Genomic DNA, 17,652 nt, shown 5'->3' on the forward strand with positions numbered 1-17,652 from the left:
TTTCAATTTCCAGGAGTGTATATACTATATGAACCGCTTTTAACAGCCTTTTGTCTTTGCGCAATACAACAATTGCGTATGGCCTTGGGTGCCGAAAGAAGCCTTATATAATATAAAAAAGCGACTCTTCATAGGTCATGTACAAATCGCGCCAAGAATAACTAATTAAAAGGCACTATGCACAGTGATTGGTGTAAGTGTGTCTTTGGGGTCTCTTTGGAATATCAAGTCTCGTGATAAATGATTATATTTTCTGTTTATTTACTAGTGGGTGTACCATTGACCAAACCCCTGGTGATGCTTTCCAGTCGCCTGCCTCGCACAGTTACATATTATTGTCAGTCCACACAGCCTCTAATTTTATCGGCTACTAGCTGACCCGACAGACTTCGTCCTGTCAAAAAGATTTGTAATATGGCAGTTTTTTTGCCTACGTATTTAAAAAAATTCTCCTGAACAGAACCGTCACCCTGGTGATAGGGCGTTGTGAATAAAAAATAATTAAATAAAACATATATAAGGATTTAAAAGTAAGTAATCGCTTTATTGTTAATCATGTGAATCATAATTATTATTATTATCATTGTAGTGCTTTGTGGTATACGATGTTTTTTGTTTGATTACCTGGCGCATAGATAAACAAATCTGATGGTTTTCCAACACGGGAACAGGCAACATACAATTGACCATCTGAGAAACATGGGTTTTCTAGATTAATACCACAAACACTTAATGATTGCCCCTGGGACTTGTTTATAGTCATAGCAAAAGCAAGCCGCACTGGAAACTGTAGTCGTTTAAACTCAAATGGCACATCAGTCGGAATCATTGGGATGCGCGGTATGAGAACATCTTCTCCTTTATACTTTCCTTTGAGTATAGTTGCTTCTATCACATTGTTTAGTAATTTTTTTATCGCTAACCGTGTACCGTTGCAAAGACGCGGTTGGTTGATATTTCGCAACATTATAACCACCGATCCAACCTTTAATTGAAGATTGTGAGGTGGCAATCCTGGCAAATCCAGCGAGTTTAAAAATTCCGGTGGATAGTTGACTACATCATCTTGATTAGTAGCCGAATCAACTGATTTATATATCCTCAATTCGCCTGTAATTTGTTCTTGAATTTTGAAATTTAATTCATTTACATCTATGTTTTTGCAGCCAGTATAGCTCGTTCGCTCAACCAATCATGGTTTCTGTAATTTTGAGAAACATCTGGAAACACCTTCTGAATAAGTTCATCTTTTGATCGAGTTAACTGACAAAAACTTTGAGGAAAGTTAATGCAGCCAGTCAACATGTCTATAGGAAATTTGCCATTACCAATGTCAATGAGTTGTTTAGAGAATATGTTTCCAGATTGGTCATTTCGCAACTCGACACGCATATTCTTGCTTAAATGAAGTACTTTGACATGTTTCCACAAATTGGAGGACTTTAGACATGCATTGAGTTCATCAGCTGGCGTTGATCGTGGAATCACTGGCAATGTTTGACGAAAATCTCCTGCTAATAAAATCATTGCACCACCAAATCGGTTATTATTGCTCCATAGATCTTTTAAGGTTCTGTCTAAAGCCTCCAAAGATTTTTTATGTGCCATCGTGCATTCATCCCAAACAATCAATTTACATTGCTGCAAAACCTTTGCCATTGCAGAGTTCTTCGAAACGTTGCAGGTTGGAGTTTCATTGCTTTGCATATTTAATGGCAATTTTAGTGCTGAATGGGCTGTTCGACCACCTTCAAGCAAAGTTGCTGCGATTCCCGACGAAGCGAGTGCAAGTGCAATTTTATTTTGTGAGCGAATTGTTGCTAATATTAATGAAATCAAAAAAGTTTTTCCTGTACCACCAGGTGCATCTAAGAAGTAAATCCCTCCAGTTTCATCATTTGTTACTTTCATAAGAGTTTCAAATACATACTTCTGTTGTTCAGTTAACAGTGGAAGATTTGTTTGAATTAATTCTTTCAAAGCGTTGAGATCATACAGTTTTTCTCGATGCAACTCTTGGTTAAAAGCGTCATGCATTGGACGATTGGGCGCGGTCAGGCCTAATTGAATTAATAGTTTGTTTGACATTGTCAAGCACATGTCCTCAATTGAAATCAATGCTTCATTGTAAATTTCTTCACTGATTTGTATATTTGGATTTCCCATTCTATTCCGTATTTGATACAAAATATCATCACACATATAATCTTTGTACTTGATCCACAAATCAATTGGGTTTGATGGGAAGCATGTAGATATGATTATAGAAAACAATGTTCGTATTTGATGAGCGTGTGATGATATTACAGCATCATTGAGAGTTTGCTTCCAATGAGCGTCATTTTCAAGCAATTGCAAACGTTGACAGGCTTCTCTGTAGGATCCACACAATTCACCATGAACAGTTCGTAACTGTTGGAATGATGTTGGGCCACGTACATTGACTAATAGCAGTCGTAAATAAAAACATTCATCATTGCTTGGATGTACTGAATAAATCCGGCCAATCGCATCGGTGGAATATACATCTGTATATCCTGGAACTGGTTTTCCTTGTTTCCGTCGTATAAATCTCCTTGAGGATTGATTCCAGGTATAATATTTTGGCATTTCAGAATATAGCAATGTTTGTGCGAAATGATCGTTTTGGCATGTCTCAAAAAAATTGGTTAATGTAGTAGATGGTGGCTGAGCAGCTCTTTGTACTGCGTTCTGTGCTGTAAAATACACTCTTTGTCCATGTTCTAAATGCACAGCTAAGTGAACAACAGAAGGGTGTCTCTCATTAATAGGAAAAGAAAATATTCGCCAAACTGCTTCATTACTACTGACATAGCGGCCCATTTGGTATTGGGTAACTTCATCATTGGAATTCTCTGCACCAATTCCAATCACAGCCATATCACTCCCTTTGGTTACATATTTGCAAATGTATTTAATAGATTTCACTGAATGGCAAGATTCAACGTTGATGTGTGCTTTGAATGTCTTTGATAAAATGGGTGAATATGGAACAATCCAACGATTATCTATTTCAATATCTTGTTGATTTAATTTGACAATTGTTGATTTTCCATTGTCTGCTGTCGATCTGCGACGATACAATGGATAACCGTCATTACCAGTAATTGTTTCCGATATTAATGTCCGTGGATATCGTTTTGAACATTTACCATCCATCATACACGGTGAATTTTGATTAAGAGTTCCACAGGGACCATGTATCATGTTTTTGATAACTACCTCATGCAATCCAGGATCTACTTGTACATTAGGGATTTCAGCTGATATCACTGCATCAACTTCATTTGGCCTTATCTTTTCAACCAACCAAATCAAAATGTGTGCATGTGGCAATCCTCGTTTCTGCCACTCCACAGAATACATCCAGCAGCGTGTCTCACCAAACACATTATGTTTTACGATGAAATCCATTAAAGATTTCAACTTTTGTCTAAAGACTCTGGCTGTAATATCATGACGATCAATGGGTGATTGCCCAGGGAATAACTCCTGCTTGATTTCTATCCATTGCGGATTGCATGTAAATGTGATGAACAAATCTGCTGTACCATAATGACGAACATACGACATGGCATCTTGAGCATATTCGTGCATATGCCGAGGGCTTCCGATGTATGTTGCTGGAAGAATAGTCATCCGACCGACATTCTGTGCATTTCCATCAGTATTAATCGCATCTCGAAGGTGAATATACTCTTCAGATCGGAGTTTGGTTTGATTCAACCTGATGAATGTTAATCTCTCCGTTTCAATTTTTACATACATGTCAACAACATATTTGTGATATAATCGCCGACATTTCAATATGTGATTTTCTTCATTTTCCCGAATCATTAGGCGGTATGAATAATAGTTCATTGAACTGACTTTTTTGTTGGTTTCTGAACCTGTAAATAGATTTTCTTTTAATAACATTCAAATATAAAATTAAAATACATAATATAATGACTGAGATATTATCGCCATAGCTAAATTAATATTTTAGTTACCTGTAATGGGATTTATCATTTTTATTGAGAAATCGTAGCCATCTTCACCTTGCCAAAATATAATGGGATATTGCAGTGCATCATATAAGCGGTGTGTTTCCTTTATACGTTGTAATTGATCATTCCGACGATGTAAAACAATATCACGGGATTCCAAGTTTTCTCCAACTACAACGATAGCAACTTCATCAATAGTTGGTGCATTAAAACGTCTTGTATGTTGACCTGCAGGTGTTTTATCAGCTCTGATTACAATTTTGTGATTATCGGATGGCATCAGATCCAGGGCAGTTTTAAACAATATAATCAATTGATTGTGTTGATGAAATAAAGTTTGTAATTGTTCTACAATAGACCTCTTTACTAAATTGTTATGTGCACAACGCAGATCAATTTCTTGTGGTGAATTGCCCATAAAATAAATTTGCAGGAATTTGTTGTCGCTATCTGACACTGGTAACAGTGAACCTGCTCTGTGATATATTTGCCCTTGTATCTGTAAATAAAATAAAATATTATGGTGTGGTATAAATTAATGGATTGTCAGTGATCAAACTTAAATAATATTTGATCTTAAAAAGTATATATTTAGTTTAAACTAATATCTATCAAATATAAAATATAATAAAAGTGTCACTGAAACTGAATCACCATATAATATGATGACTAAGTGATATATAAGTGATTAAGAAATTGAAGATTAGTGACACATCTTAACTTTTGTGACAGAAAATTTTGTTCGCTAAAATAATTATGAGTAACTGCTATAATACATACCTTGAAAGTTGGCATAAAATTTTCCCGAACTACATTTGTTGCCCCAAATGAAGTCATTTGAAAGCAATTGTTATATTGTTGGATATGTGTCAAAAAGTGTATAGAATCTGTTCCTATTCCTGAAACCAATGAGTACAATGGTTCTGGTGGTGGGTCCAATGGTATCAATTTCACTTTACCATTTGCGCAACACAATCCATTGGCTTCGTTTTTGTATTTTAATGCCTTACAGTGTGAGCAAACCGAGTTCATAGAACCAATAACAACACATTGGTAGTTACTGTAGTCAATTGACACATCGTAACTGAAAGCAGCTCGATTCAAACTTGCGCGATTATTAGTTGAATGTCGCGCTCGCGCTTCACGCGTTTGTGATATCCGAATTCTTTCACGTTCATTTCCGTCGTCACGTTCTTGTGCCGTACGATTAGATCGGTAATTAGCTTGGTTTGTAGCATTTCTGGTTCTTCTACCTAAATTGCTTCGTCTTATAGGAGGCATATCAAATATAAATTAGTTTTTCACTAATCACGAACTAAACAAACACTAACTAAGTAAACACTCTGCACAAAACACGAATTTGTTTCGTGTATCAGTTGACAAAAGCAAACTCAGTAGATTAGGTCACAGACAACTTTTTTTTTTTTTAAATTTTATATGCCTTGAAGTCAAATCCTTTTAAGCCGTACGAATTGTAACGCGATTTTTGTTTGACTGATGTAATGACGTGGAAACTGATGCATTTTATCTCGCGTGCCGAAACTAATACAAAAGAAACGCGAGTTTCGGAACGCGACATTAAACTTCTCCAACTATGTATTCTGTGCTCCAACGCACACACGCACATTGTTTTGATAGATATGATCTTTGACGTTAGGAACACACCTACATTGCTTAGACAACAGTGAGTGCTTGTAATTTAATATGAACTTTATACCATAGCAATAAAGCTCAAATTGACTACGTTTTAGTTACAAATCATTTGTATAGGAAAAAGAAAAGGGCTATTTTTAGGGTTTTTCCAGCAATAATTCTAATTTTTCTCGCCGTAAAAACCATCCTTGAACTTCAACGAACATTTTAAAAAAAGATTTGGCCAAATTGGTCGAGGCGTTGTTGAGTTATGCGCTTACCAACACATTTTGCGATTCATTTTAATATGAACTTTATACCATAGCAATAAAGCTCAAATTGACTACGTTTTAGTTACAAATCATTTGTATAGGAAAAAGAAAAGGGCTATTTTTAGGGTTTTTCCAGCAATAATTCTAATTTTTCTCGCCGTAAAAACCATCCTTGAACTTCAACGAACATTTTAAAAAAAGATTTGGCCAAATTGGTCGAGGCGTTGTTGAGTTATGCGCTTACCAACACATTTTGCGATTCATTTTTATATTATAGATGAAAGGAATTATGGCAACACCAGTACTTAACTGATAAGCCAGAACATTATGACCACTCCCCAACGTGATGTTGAATGCGTGCATGTGACGCAGTGGCGAAAGTATGTAAGCGGAGCAGGCACGGCCGAGGGATTACCCTAGAGAAGGTATGGGCTGGAAATGAGGAATACATTGAGTTAAGCGACTTTGACTAAGGACAGATTATTACATTACTGGCCATTAAAATTGCTACTCCAAGAAGAAATGCAGATGATAAACGTATATTCATTGAACAAATATATTATACTAGAACTGACATGTGATAACATTTCCACGTAATTTGGCTGCATAGATCCTGAGAAATCAGTACCCAGAACAACCACCTCTGGCCGTAATAACGGCCTTGATACGCCTGGGCATTGAGTCAAACAGAGCTTGGCTGTCGTGTACAGGTACTGCTGCCCATGCAGCTTCAACGCGACACCACAGGTCATCAAGAGTAATGACTGGCGTATTCTGACGAGCCAGTTACTTGGCCACCATTGACCAGACGTTTTCAGTTGGTGAGGTATTTGGAGAATGTGGTGGCCAGAGTAGCAGTCGAACATTTTCTGTATCCAGAAAGGCCCGTACAGGACCTGCAACATGCGGTCGTGCATTATCTTGCTGAAATGTAGGGTTTCGCAGGGATCGAATGAAGGGTAGAGCCACGGGTCGTAACACACCTTAAATGTAACATCCACTGTTCAAAGTGCCGTCAGTGCGAACAAGAGGTGACCGAGACGCGTAACCAATGGCACCCCATACCTTCACGCCAGGTGATACGCCAGTATGGCGATGACGAATACACGCTTCCAATGTGAGTTCAGCGCGATGTCGCCTAACACGGATGCGACCATAATGATGCAGTAAACAGAACCTGGATTCATCCGAAAACATGACGTTTTGCCATTCGTGCACCCAGGTTCGTCGTTGAGTACACCATCGCAGGTGCGCCTGTCTGTGATGCAGCGTCAAGGGTAACCGCAGCATCGTCTCCAAGCTGATAGTCCATGCTGCTTCAAACGTCGCCGAACTGTTCGTGCAGATGGCTGTCTTTGCAAACGTCCCCATCTGTTGACTGAGGGATCGAGACGTGGCTGCACGATGCGTTACAACCATGCGGATAAGATGCCTGTCATCTCGACTGCTAGTGATACGAAGCCGTTGTGATCCAGCACGGCATTCCGTATTACCCTCCTGAACCCACCGATTCCATATTCAGCTAACAGTCATTGGGTCCGCCCCCGGTAGCTGAGTGGTCAGCGCGACAGACTGTGAATCCACATGGCCCGGGTTCGATTCCCTGCTGGGTCGGAGATTTTCTCCGCTCAGGGACTGGGTGTTGTGTTGTCCTAATCATCATCATTTCATCGCCATCGACGCGCGAGTCGCCGAAGTGGCGTCAAATCGAAGGACTTGCGCCAGGCGAACGGTCTACCCGACGGGAGGTCCTCATCACACGACATTTCATTTCATTTCAACAGTCATTGGATCTCGACCAACGTGAGCAGCAATGTCGCGATACGATAAACCGCAATCGCGATAGGCTACAATCCGACCTTTATCAAAGTCGGAAACGTTATGGTACGCATTTCTCCTCCTTACACGAGGCATCACAACAGCGTTTCACCAGGCAACGCCGGTCAACTGCTGTTTGTGTATGAGAAATCGGTTGGAAATTTTCCCCATGTCAGCACGTTATGGGAGTCGCCACCGGTGCCAGCCTTGTGTGAATGCTCTAAAAAGCTAATCATTTGCGTATCACAGCATCTTCTTCCTGTCGGTTAAATTTCGCGTCTGTAGCACGTCATCTTCGTGGTGTAGCAATTTTAATGGCCAATAGTGTATTAAGCAGACCCTGTTGACCAGTATCTCGATAACGGCGCAGCTGGTCGAATCTATGGAAAGAGTTTAGGAAGACCGTTAAACTACCACTCTGCGCTGAGTGGTTGGGCGTCCACGAGTCTTCAGAGAACGTGGGGTTCGGAGGCTTGTCTGCTATGTAAAGTAGGACACATTGGTGATCTGCGGCATCTCTGCCGAAAGAGCACAATGATGGTGCGCAGACAAGTGTTTCGAGCACACCATTCATTGTACATTGTTGAACGTGGAGCAGCAGACAACCCCTATGCGTTCACATATTGACCCAACGAGATCTTCAGTTACGATTGCAGTGGGCACCGAACCATTGAGATTCGACCGTTGATCAGTGGGGATGTGTCGGCTGTTCGAGATAATCACATTTTTGCAAACTAGGTCGATGATGATGATGATGTTCGGTTTGTTGGGCGCTCAACTGCGCAGTCATCAGCGCCTGTACAAAGTCCCAATTCTTTCACAGTCCAATTTTTTTCACAATCCAATCCAGCCAGTGATGATGATGGCATAATGAGGACAACACAAACACCCAGTCCTCGGTCAGAGAAAACCCCCAACCCGGCCGGGAATCGAACCCAGGACCTCGTGAACCAGAGGCAGCAAAGCTAGCCACTAGACCACGACCTGCGGGCAAACTAGGTCAATGGTCTCTCCATAAACGCAATCAACGAGGTGAATGGCGGCTCGAAAAGTGCAGCGACACACGGAAGCAGGCTGGTGGGAGCAGTATTATGCTATGGGAGACATTCTCCTGCACTTGCATGGGACCTGTGGTAGTAACCGAAGATACGCTGACAGCTGTGGACCGTCTGTATTCCTTCACACTTGATGTCTTCCAGCCAGAACCGTGCTACAGTAGTTTGAGGCGCATTTTAACGAACTCACGTTGACGTCTCGTCGACCAAATTCGCCTGAATAAATACTATGGTACCCACCTGTACAGCTATATGGAGCCATCCGCGCGTACGCAAATCAGCGGCCCGTTATTTACGCGAGTTGCGTGACCTGTGCGTAGACATCTAATGTCACATACCTCCACAAACCTACCAAAATACTGTCAGATCCCTGATATTCTGATTTGATGATGTATTTCGTTCCGAAGACGCCCAAACAAGCTATTAAACAGATGGTCGCAATGTTTTGGCTTATCAATGTATTTTGTACATTCCTCAGCAGCCCACATTTACTCCTCGCATCTGGAAGCTGATCCAAACATTTATTTTTCAGACTCTTACACTGAGCAGTAAACACTGTAAGGTAAATGTAAAAGTAAGTTTCACATTTCTTAGCGTTACAAGTATCATGCAAATAGAATTAGGCATCTACTTGCGGTAAATACTGAGCCAGAAATAATTATCTAGTAATTAAATGACTAAAACTATGTTATATTTTTTGTTCGTAATTAGTTATTCACTGCAAATAACACATCGGCTGAAGCTAAAAGTCACTCTTTTTACACAATAACTAGCTCACAAAGATCCATTGCTTATTTTTTTCTGCAAATTCTATTCTTGAATTTCTCTTCAAGATCAATTCCGAAAGTTCATTCTTTTTAAGACAACCATTTCCGTAAACTACTTTCAAAGTTCATATCCTTTAGGACAACCAAAAACATAAAAGACTCACAACAATTAATAGCCTTCAAGTTTAATTAACACATTGTCACTTCGATAGAGATTTCATTACTTTGAGTGATTCTTTGATTGATAACCTATAGTTCACGGGATTTCGTACAAAAGTGATATCATTTTGACGTCATACGGTCTATCAAAGACGAAAAGAGCTGTCTTTCGACTTTGATGAGTGTTTGGTTCACAACATGTGAGCTGAGCATTAAGTTCAAAAATAATAACGTGCTCCTCAAGAAGAGAGCACTGGAGGTTATGATTCTTCTTTACTGTGGTGTACGTTAAGCTAGAAGTTACTTTGTTTATGGACTGGGCTGTTGATGAGAGAGAGATTAAAGTGTAGCCAACAGTCAACATCGAAACTTACCGAAAAAGTTGTGCTAACTGTTTTCGTTATAAGTGTTCATAACACATAAATAAATAAATAGGCTGAAGTCAGCCAGCATTGAGTCCGATAACGTTTATATTAAACAAGATAAATTTATTTTTAGAGAATCTAGTTTCAGGAGTTGGTCTGTACTTAGAAAAGGTAATTAGCCATTCTAGGAGACGAATTCTCGAAGACGCATCGCGTGGTAAAATTTCTTGTAATTAAATAACCAGAAACGTAATATTGGTAGCTGAAGATGTACTTTTGTTACAGACCTTTGTTTGGATGAGAAGTAACTTTAGCCTTGTAAACAGTCATATAACTGTAAATATGGCTCAGACTAAGCTGCCTTTTCATTCCAATGCAAGTCTGTCAATCCTTTCTTTGCTTTTCAATCTGATTGGTAGTTTGTTTTATCAAGTGATCAACGTGATTTCAGTATTTAATCGCATTTGCATGTTTTTTGTTTAGTTTGTAAATTATGGACAATGACAATTCACTCCTGAGAGAGAAAGAGCACGAGCTCTTACATGTACAGAACGTGCTTATGCAGGGTGGGGCAAATACACTCCTGGAAATTGAAATAAGAACACCGTGAATTCATTGTCCCAGGAAGGGGAAAATTTATTGACACATTCCTGGGGTCAGATACATCACATGATCACACTGACAGAACCACAGGCACATAGACACAGGCAACAGAGCATGCACAATGTCGGCACTAGTACAGTGTATACCCACCTTTCGCAGCAATTCAGGCTGCTATTCTCCCATGGAGACGATCGTAGAGATGCTGGATGTAGTCCTGTGGAACGGCTTGCCATGCCATTTCCACCTGGCGCCTCAGTTGGACCAGCGTTCGTGCTGGACGTGCAGACCGCGTGAGACGACGCTTCATCCAGTCCCAAACATGCTCAATGGGGGACAGATCCGGAGATCTTGCTGGCCAGGGTAGTTGACTTACACCTTCTAGAGCACGTTGGGTGGCACGGGATACATGCGGACGTGCATTGTCCTGTTGGAACAGCAAGTTCCCTTGCCGGTCTAGGAATGGTAGAACGATGGGTTCGATGACGGTTTGGATGTACCGTGCACTATTCAGTGTCCCCTCGACGATCACCAGTGGTGTACGGCCAGTGTTAGGAGATCGCTCCCCACACCATGATGCCGGGTGTTGGCCCTGTGTGCCTCGGTCGTATGCAGTCCCGATTGTGGCGCTCACCTGCACGGCGCCAAACACGCATACGACCATCATTGGCACCAAGGCAGAAGCGACTCTCATCGCTGAAGACGACACGTCTCCATTCGTCCCTCCATTCACGCCTGTCGCGACACCACTGGAGGCGGGCTGCACGATGTTGGGGCGTGAGCGGAAGACGGCCTAACGGTGTGCGGGACCGTAGCCCAGCTTCATGGAGACGGTTGCGAATGGTCCTCGCCGGTACCCCAGGAGCAACAGTGTCCCTAATTTGCTGGGAAGTGGGGGTGCGGTCCCCTACGGCACTGCGTAGGATCCTACGGTCTTGGCGTGCATCCGTGCGTCGCTGCGGCCCGGTCCCAGGTCGACGGGCACGTGCACCTTCCGCCGGCCACTGGCGACAACATCGATGTACTGTGGAGACCTCACGCCCCACGTGTTGAGCAATTCGGCGGTACGTCCACCCGGCCTCCCGCATGCCCACTATACGCCCTCGCTCAAAGTCCGTCAACTGAACATACGGTTCACGTCCACGCTGTCGCGGCATGCTACCAGTGTTAAAGACTGCGGTGGAGCTCCGTATGCCACGGCAAACTGGCTGACACTGACGGCGGCGGTGCACAAATGCTGCGCAGCTAGCGCCATTCGACGGCCAACACCGCGGTTCCTGGTGTGTCCGCTGCGCCGTGCGTGTGATCATTGCTTGTACAGCCCTCTCGCAGTGTCCGGAGCAAGTATGGTGGGTCTGACACACCGGTGTCAATGTGTTCTTTTTTCCATTTCCAGGAGTGTAGAAGTCGGGCGGACTAGTTGATACGATTGGACGTGATCGTATGCTTATAACCACACCACGTGACGCACATAGCACGTGTACGCCCGCCAGCCCTTCCACACCGGTGCAGAGCCTGTTGGGCGCTGTGTCAGTGTGAATGAAGCTGAGCTGTTCAAAGGGAACGATGGTACTCACAGTAGAGCAGCGGGTGTTCGTTGTGGAAAGTTAACGTGGCGACAGAGTCGTGGAAACAGTGCGGTCAGTTGTTTGCTGACGACTTTAATAGTGTCAAAATGCCAGCAAAGAGTAACTGGCAACGTTTAGCCCCAAAATGGCGTCAGACAGGGTCTGTTTTGAACGCGACTGCACACCAGAAAATGTGGCTGCAGTTCACCTGAAAATGCTTCAGAGTCCTAGAAAATCAACTCGAGAGACCTCCAGTCTGCTTGCGGCCCTAGCTGGCCATCCATGTCACCTGACCCGTCAGTAAGCAATTTCTTTGTATAGTAGTAATAGTAGTAGTAGTAGTAGTTTTATCCATCCGTAGATCTCTTTTTACAAGGATATAGGACATGTCAAAGTATTTACAAAAAATGGTTCAAATGGCTCTGAGCACTATGGGACTCAACTGCTGAGGTCATTAGTCCCCTAGAACTTAGAACTAGTTAAACCTAACTAACCTAAGGACATCACAAACATCCATGCCCGAGGCAGGATTCGAACCTGCGACCGTAGCGGTCCTGCGGTTCCAGACTGCAGCGCCTTTAACCGCACGGCCACTTCGGCCGGCAAAGTATTTACAAGTTTAGACCAATTTAACATAAGCTAATTCGTATACACATATATTTACGGACTTCTAGTTAGAGACAATCATTAGATTTACTCCTGGTATGCAATACTTTTTTTACAAATAACTTATTAAATAATGTAATGCCACACTGTTCACTCATATCTCACCATCAGTCACTGCACATGCTAACACACGTTGTTTCATAACACTTCACTCACTACACACACACACACACACACATACACTAATGATCTCTGGCTGATTTTCTGTACCGCAACTTCCCATTTGCAATCCCGAAAAACTGAGTCAGCACCCATCCATAATGAGTGAGCTGGTGAGCTCAGAAAGAGAAATACGTGTTTGTATTGTGCTGTGTATAGCTTGGGGGTAAGTATTTCTAGAAAGGAAAAAAGGAAGGGAAAAACGTAAAGTGAAGGTGTTGTGTGGAATGTTGGATGTTTTATAATCATTATTATTATTATTATTTATTTGTATAATATTTTTTTTACCAAACCCCTACTCTGTTTTATCTAAGTAATCCTTCAATGTATAAAATGTATTGCATATCAGGTACTTTTTAGCTGCCTTTTTAAATAAGTGTGTTTTTGCAATTTCTTTAATCTCTTTTGGTAATTTATTGTAAAGTTTTATTCCTTGGTAGAAAATGCTGTTTTGAGTATTATACTTATTTTTTCTTGGTAAATGTAAGTTGAGTCTATCTCTTGTTGCACGGTCATGGACAGAGCTGTTTTTGCAGTAATCTCCAACGTTATTTTTTATGTATACAGCTGACTGGTGAATGTATTCACATGGAACAGTTAAAATCCCCAGTGTTTTGAACAGATCTTTACAATGAGCTCGACTAGTATTTTTGATTATTATTCTTATGACTCTTTTCTGGAGTATGAAAATTGTGTTCATATTTTGTGCGCTTGTTCACCAAAAAAGAATGCCATAACTGAGTGTATATATGAATAAAATGTAACTAAAAGACGCTGCATGTTACACAGTGATGATAGGATTCTAAGGGCATAACATGCAGATAACATTCTGTTAACAGGTACTTTTTAGCTGCCTTTTTAAATAAGGGTATTTTTGCAATTTCTTTAATCTCTTTTGGTAATTTATTTTACAGTTTTATTCCTTTGGTAGAAAATGCTGTTTTGAGTTTTATGTTTATTTTTTCTTGGTAAATGTAAGTTGAGTCTATCTCTTGTTGCATGGTCATGGACAGAGCTGTTTGGGCAGAAATTACCAATGTTATTTTCGATGTGTACAACTGACTGGTAAATTTATTCACATGGAGCAGTTAAAATCCCCAGCGTTTTGAACAGATCCTTACAATGAGCTTGACTACTATTTTTGGTTACTGGTATCATTCTTATGTCTCTTTTCTGGAGTTTGAAAATTGTTTCACAAACTGCGACATGGCCACGTATACCTACAGTGATCCAATACTGTCAAATGGTTTTTTTTTATTTTTCCAGTCCTTGATCACAATATCAATTCTTTAGAGGATGACCAGTTTCAGATCGTAATGACCATCCTCAGATCTACAATATACAAATACATATACCTAGTGAGCAGTGTGTCTTTCAGCATAACACAGCAATACGTATCACACTATACTATCATTGGTTTCCATGATAGTTATCAATTTTAAAAGTCTGCTACATGTATTATACCGTATGTGTTTGTATCAGATTATGTTTATTTGCGTAAATGATGACTACATCTAAGCCCACAGTAGCGACATCTAGGGAGAATGTAGGCAAACAGATTTCTGGTAGCTACTGTACTTCAGTAGCCAGTTGCAATAATGACTGTGTGGACAATGTGGCCTATTCTAAACCTTATTTTACATATATGTGACGATGCTGTGCTGATTATATTTATATGTTTTGACGATGCCATTATGGCCTTATCACTTTAGGACATTGTGTAAAAAAAGGTACGTTTTACCGTATTTTATCTATGTATTTCCCTGTTTGTATGATAGTATAGCGTGATACATATTGCTGTATTATGTTGAAAGACACACTGCTCACTAGGTGTATATATTTGTATATTGTAGATCTGAGGATGGTCATTACGGACTGAAACCGGTCATCGTCTAAAGAATTCATATTGTGATCAAAGACTGGAAAAATAAAAAACATTTGAAAATTGTGTTCATATTTTGTGCGTTTGTTCCCCAAAACAGAACACCATAGCTAAGAATTGAGTGTACATATGAATAGTATGTAACTAAAAGACACTGCATGTCACACACTGATGATGGGATTCTAAGGGTATAACATGCTGATGACATTCTGTTTGCAAGTACCTTTGTGTGTTCACACCACTTCAACTGAGAATCAGTATTCATTCCTAGAACTATTGCACTTGTTACACAGCCTACAGAGGTGCCATCTACATTTAATTTAACAGTCATTTTTCCTCTTCAAACTGAAATTCTTGGCATTAGTTTTCTTTATGTTCAATGTCACTTTATTGCTTATTGACGAATCGTAAACTTTCTAGAGAGTTTCATTTGCTTTTTCTCAGTGACTATAATATTGCTGTCATCAGCGAAGAGAATGTGTGTGTGGAGCCCTAAAGTCTAAGGTGTATCGCAACGGCTATCATAGTTTTCAAGGACTGCAGCAGAACGTTTCAAATGAGACTAGAGCAATTCCAGCGCACCAGCTTCGATCTGCCTTCAGCTTGCTCACCAGAGCTCAAAAGTGCCAAGAGATGAATTGTGGTCACTTTCAACATCCGCTGTATTCATATTAGTACTGTATTTCCTTTCGTCTGCTGTGTTTCTCTGTACACTGGAACTCTGTTCTCAAGGCCACTTTTATTTGCCCAAGCCCATATTAAATTAATATGGAACTGCCACAAACCTGAGAAATGCAAAGGTGAACAAAAATTAGGATGTGGCAGGGCACGAAGCAGCTACATAACTACATTCCACTTTATTACACCACGCTTTTAATCACCACACCAAAATAAATTTTCAAAACATTGATCTCTTACATTTTAAGAAGATATTAACCTCCGATACGTCATTAAATGGCGTTTAATTATAATAAATCGTACCAACAACGACGAGTTTTTAATGAATCTTCATTGTGCCGTTGGTTTGAAACTGCGGTCTTCGATAACTGTGTGTGACGTCAAAGCGAGGTCACGTTTGCGCGAAGCATCGTGAACTGTAGGTTACCCTTCCTTCATAGGGTGAACATATCGTCTCTATATCAGAGCTGTATTCTGTCGGCAAAATTTTGAACTGTTAAGGTCTGTTTCGTCTCGGCATACACAGATGTCGCCTCAGCTCACGTAATTCAAACATACAACATCAGAAACAAACAAACAATAAGAAAAACCTAAAAGATGGTTTAGAGAATCACATCATGTGATGATTTACTTTCATACTAATTGCTCTTCCTTTACGGTATTACTAAGACGGTAAAGAGCAAGAGGAAAGGGAAGAAAAAAAGAGACATTATGAGTATCAGGTCAAAGTGGCCTGACAGACAGACAGCGGTACTTAGACGACTGTTATACAAGTATATTTCAATATTCATGACTTAATGGTAGTAGTACTTCGTAATCAAACTTTCGCGGAATAGTTGGCGTCTACTCTCTGGCATCTGCCGCTATTATTCTCATAGCCACCTGTATTACCATCTCACAGTATTGCTGATTCGTTCAGTATCTTTAGTTAGTTACTGCATTTCACATTTAGAGACTCCAAATCTAACACACTGTCAGTCTGATTTGTAACAATTTCTCCTCTAGCTTGCATCAAGACAGTGCCGCTACCTCTCAAAGCCGACGTCAATAAAACCTACGTGGGACAGCGTCCTCTCATCAGTGGCTGGGGACGGACCTCTAACAGTAAGTGTACCGACACAGTTGACTTTGTGACACGTTTCTACAATAGATGCAGTACAGAATTAAGTTCATTTCAGTCGTTTTGAAAACTCTCCTCTTTCTAACCAGAGTGTGATTTTTTTACTGTGTATTGCACATGCTGGAAAATGTACAATTTCTTGGGCACTTCTGACTCGCTTACATGACGAAAGATAGATGACAGTGGCCAGTAATGACTATCTGCACATTCATAAAAACATTCACATTTCGATCAATACCATTACCCAGTGCTGAATGCTCTCAAGTTCATTTCTCGCGGAATTAGAACCTTCCTGGGTGTTACTCACAATGGGCCGTCAACTGAAAACGAGCCAGATGGGAAAAATGTAAATAAACCGTTTATTGTAGCAGTAGTAATCTCCATAGCTGTTAACACATTTATCGAACTGTGAGACAAGTTGGGAGGGTCTACATGTGGCCAAGGTTGTTTCGAAGCTGTAGAAGTTTCTCTGACAAGGGAACCTCCCCATCGCACCCCCCTCAGATTTAGGTATAAGTTGGCACAGTGGATAGGCCTTGAAAAACTGAACACAGATCATTCAAGAAAACGGGAAGAAGTTGTGTGGAAATATGAAAAGAAATAAGCAAAATATACAAACTGAGTAGTCCATGTGCAAGATAGGAAACATCATGGAAATTGTAAGCTAAGGAGCGCCGTGGTTCCGTGGTTAGCGTCAGCAGCTGTGGAACGAGAGGTCCTTGGTTCAAGTTTTACCTCAAGTTTAATTTTTTATTTTCAGACAATTATTTTGCGAAGCTGCACAGGTACACAGAGCAATATTGTTTACGTGATCGTGTGTCAATTATCAAAGTTCAGGCACTCACACATAATCAACTTCGCTCTCAAAAATTCCGGGACGTGTTCAGATTTGCTTGGACAT

The 17,652-nt window shown here is 40.7% G+C and overlaps 1 protein-coding gene across 1 annotated transcript in view; it reads left to right on the top strand.

Annotated features, from left to right (window-relative positions):
* LOC126209885 (venom protease-like) overlaps window positions 1-17,652 on the top strand; it is a 180,365-nt gene that overhangs the window by 90,348 nt on the left and 72,365 nt on the right. Inside the window, exon 4 of the mRNA XM_049939009.1 lies at window positions 16,637-16,735. Coding sequence (XP_049794966.1) covers window positions 16,637-16,735 — 99 coding nt within the window. The remainder of the gene's footprint in view (window positions 1-16,636; window positions 16,736-17,652) is intronic.

The sequence above is a fragment of the Schistocerca nitens genome, chromosome 10 (assembly GCF_023898315.1).
Source record: "Schistocerca nitens isolate TAMUIC-IGC-003100 chromosome 10, iqSchNite1.1, whole genome shotgun sequence".
In the NCBI taxonomy this organism is placed as follows: domain Eukaryota; kingdom Metazoa; phylum Arthropoda; class Insecta; order Orthoptera; family Acrididae; genus Schistocerca; species Schistocerca nitens.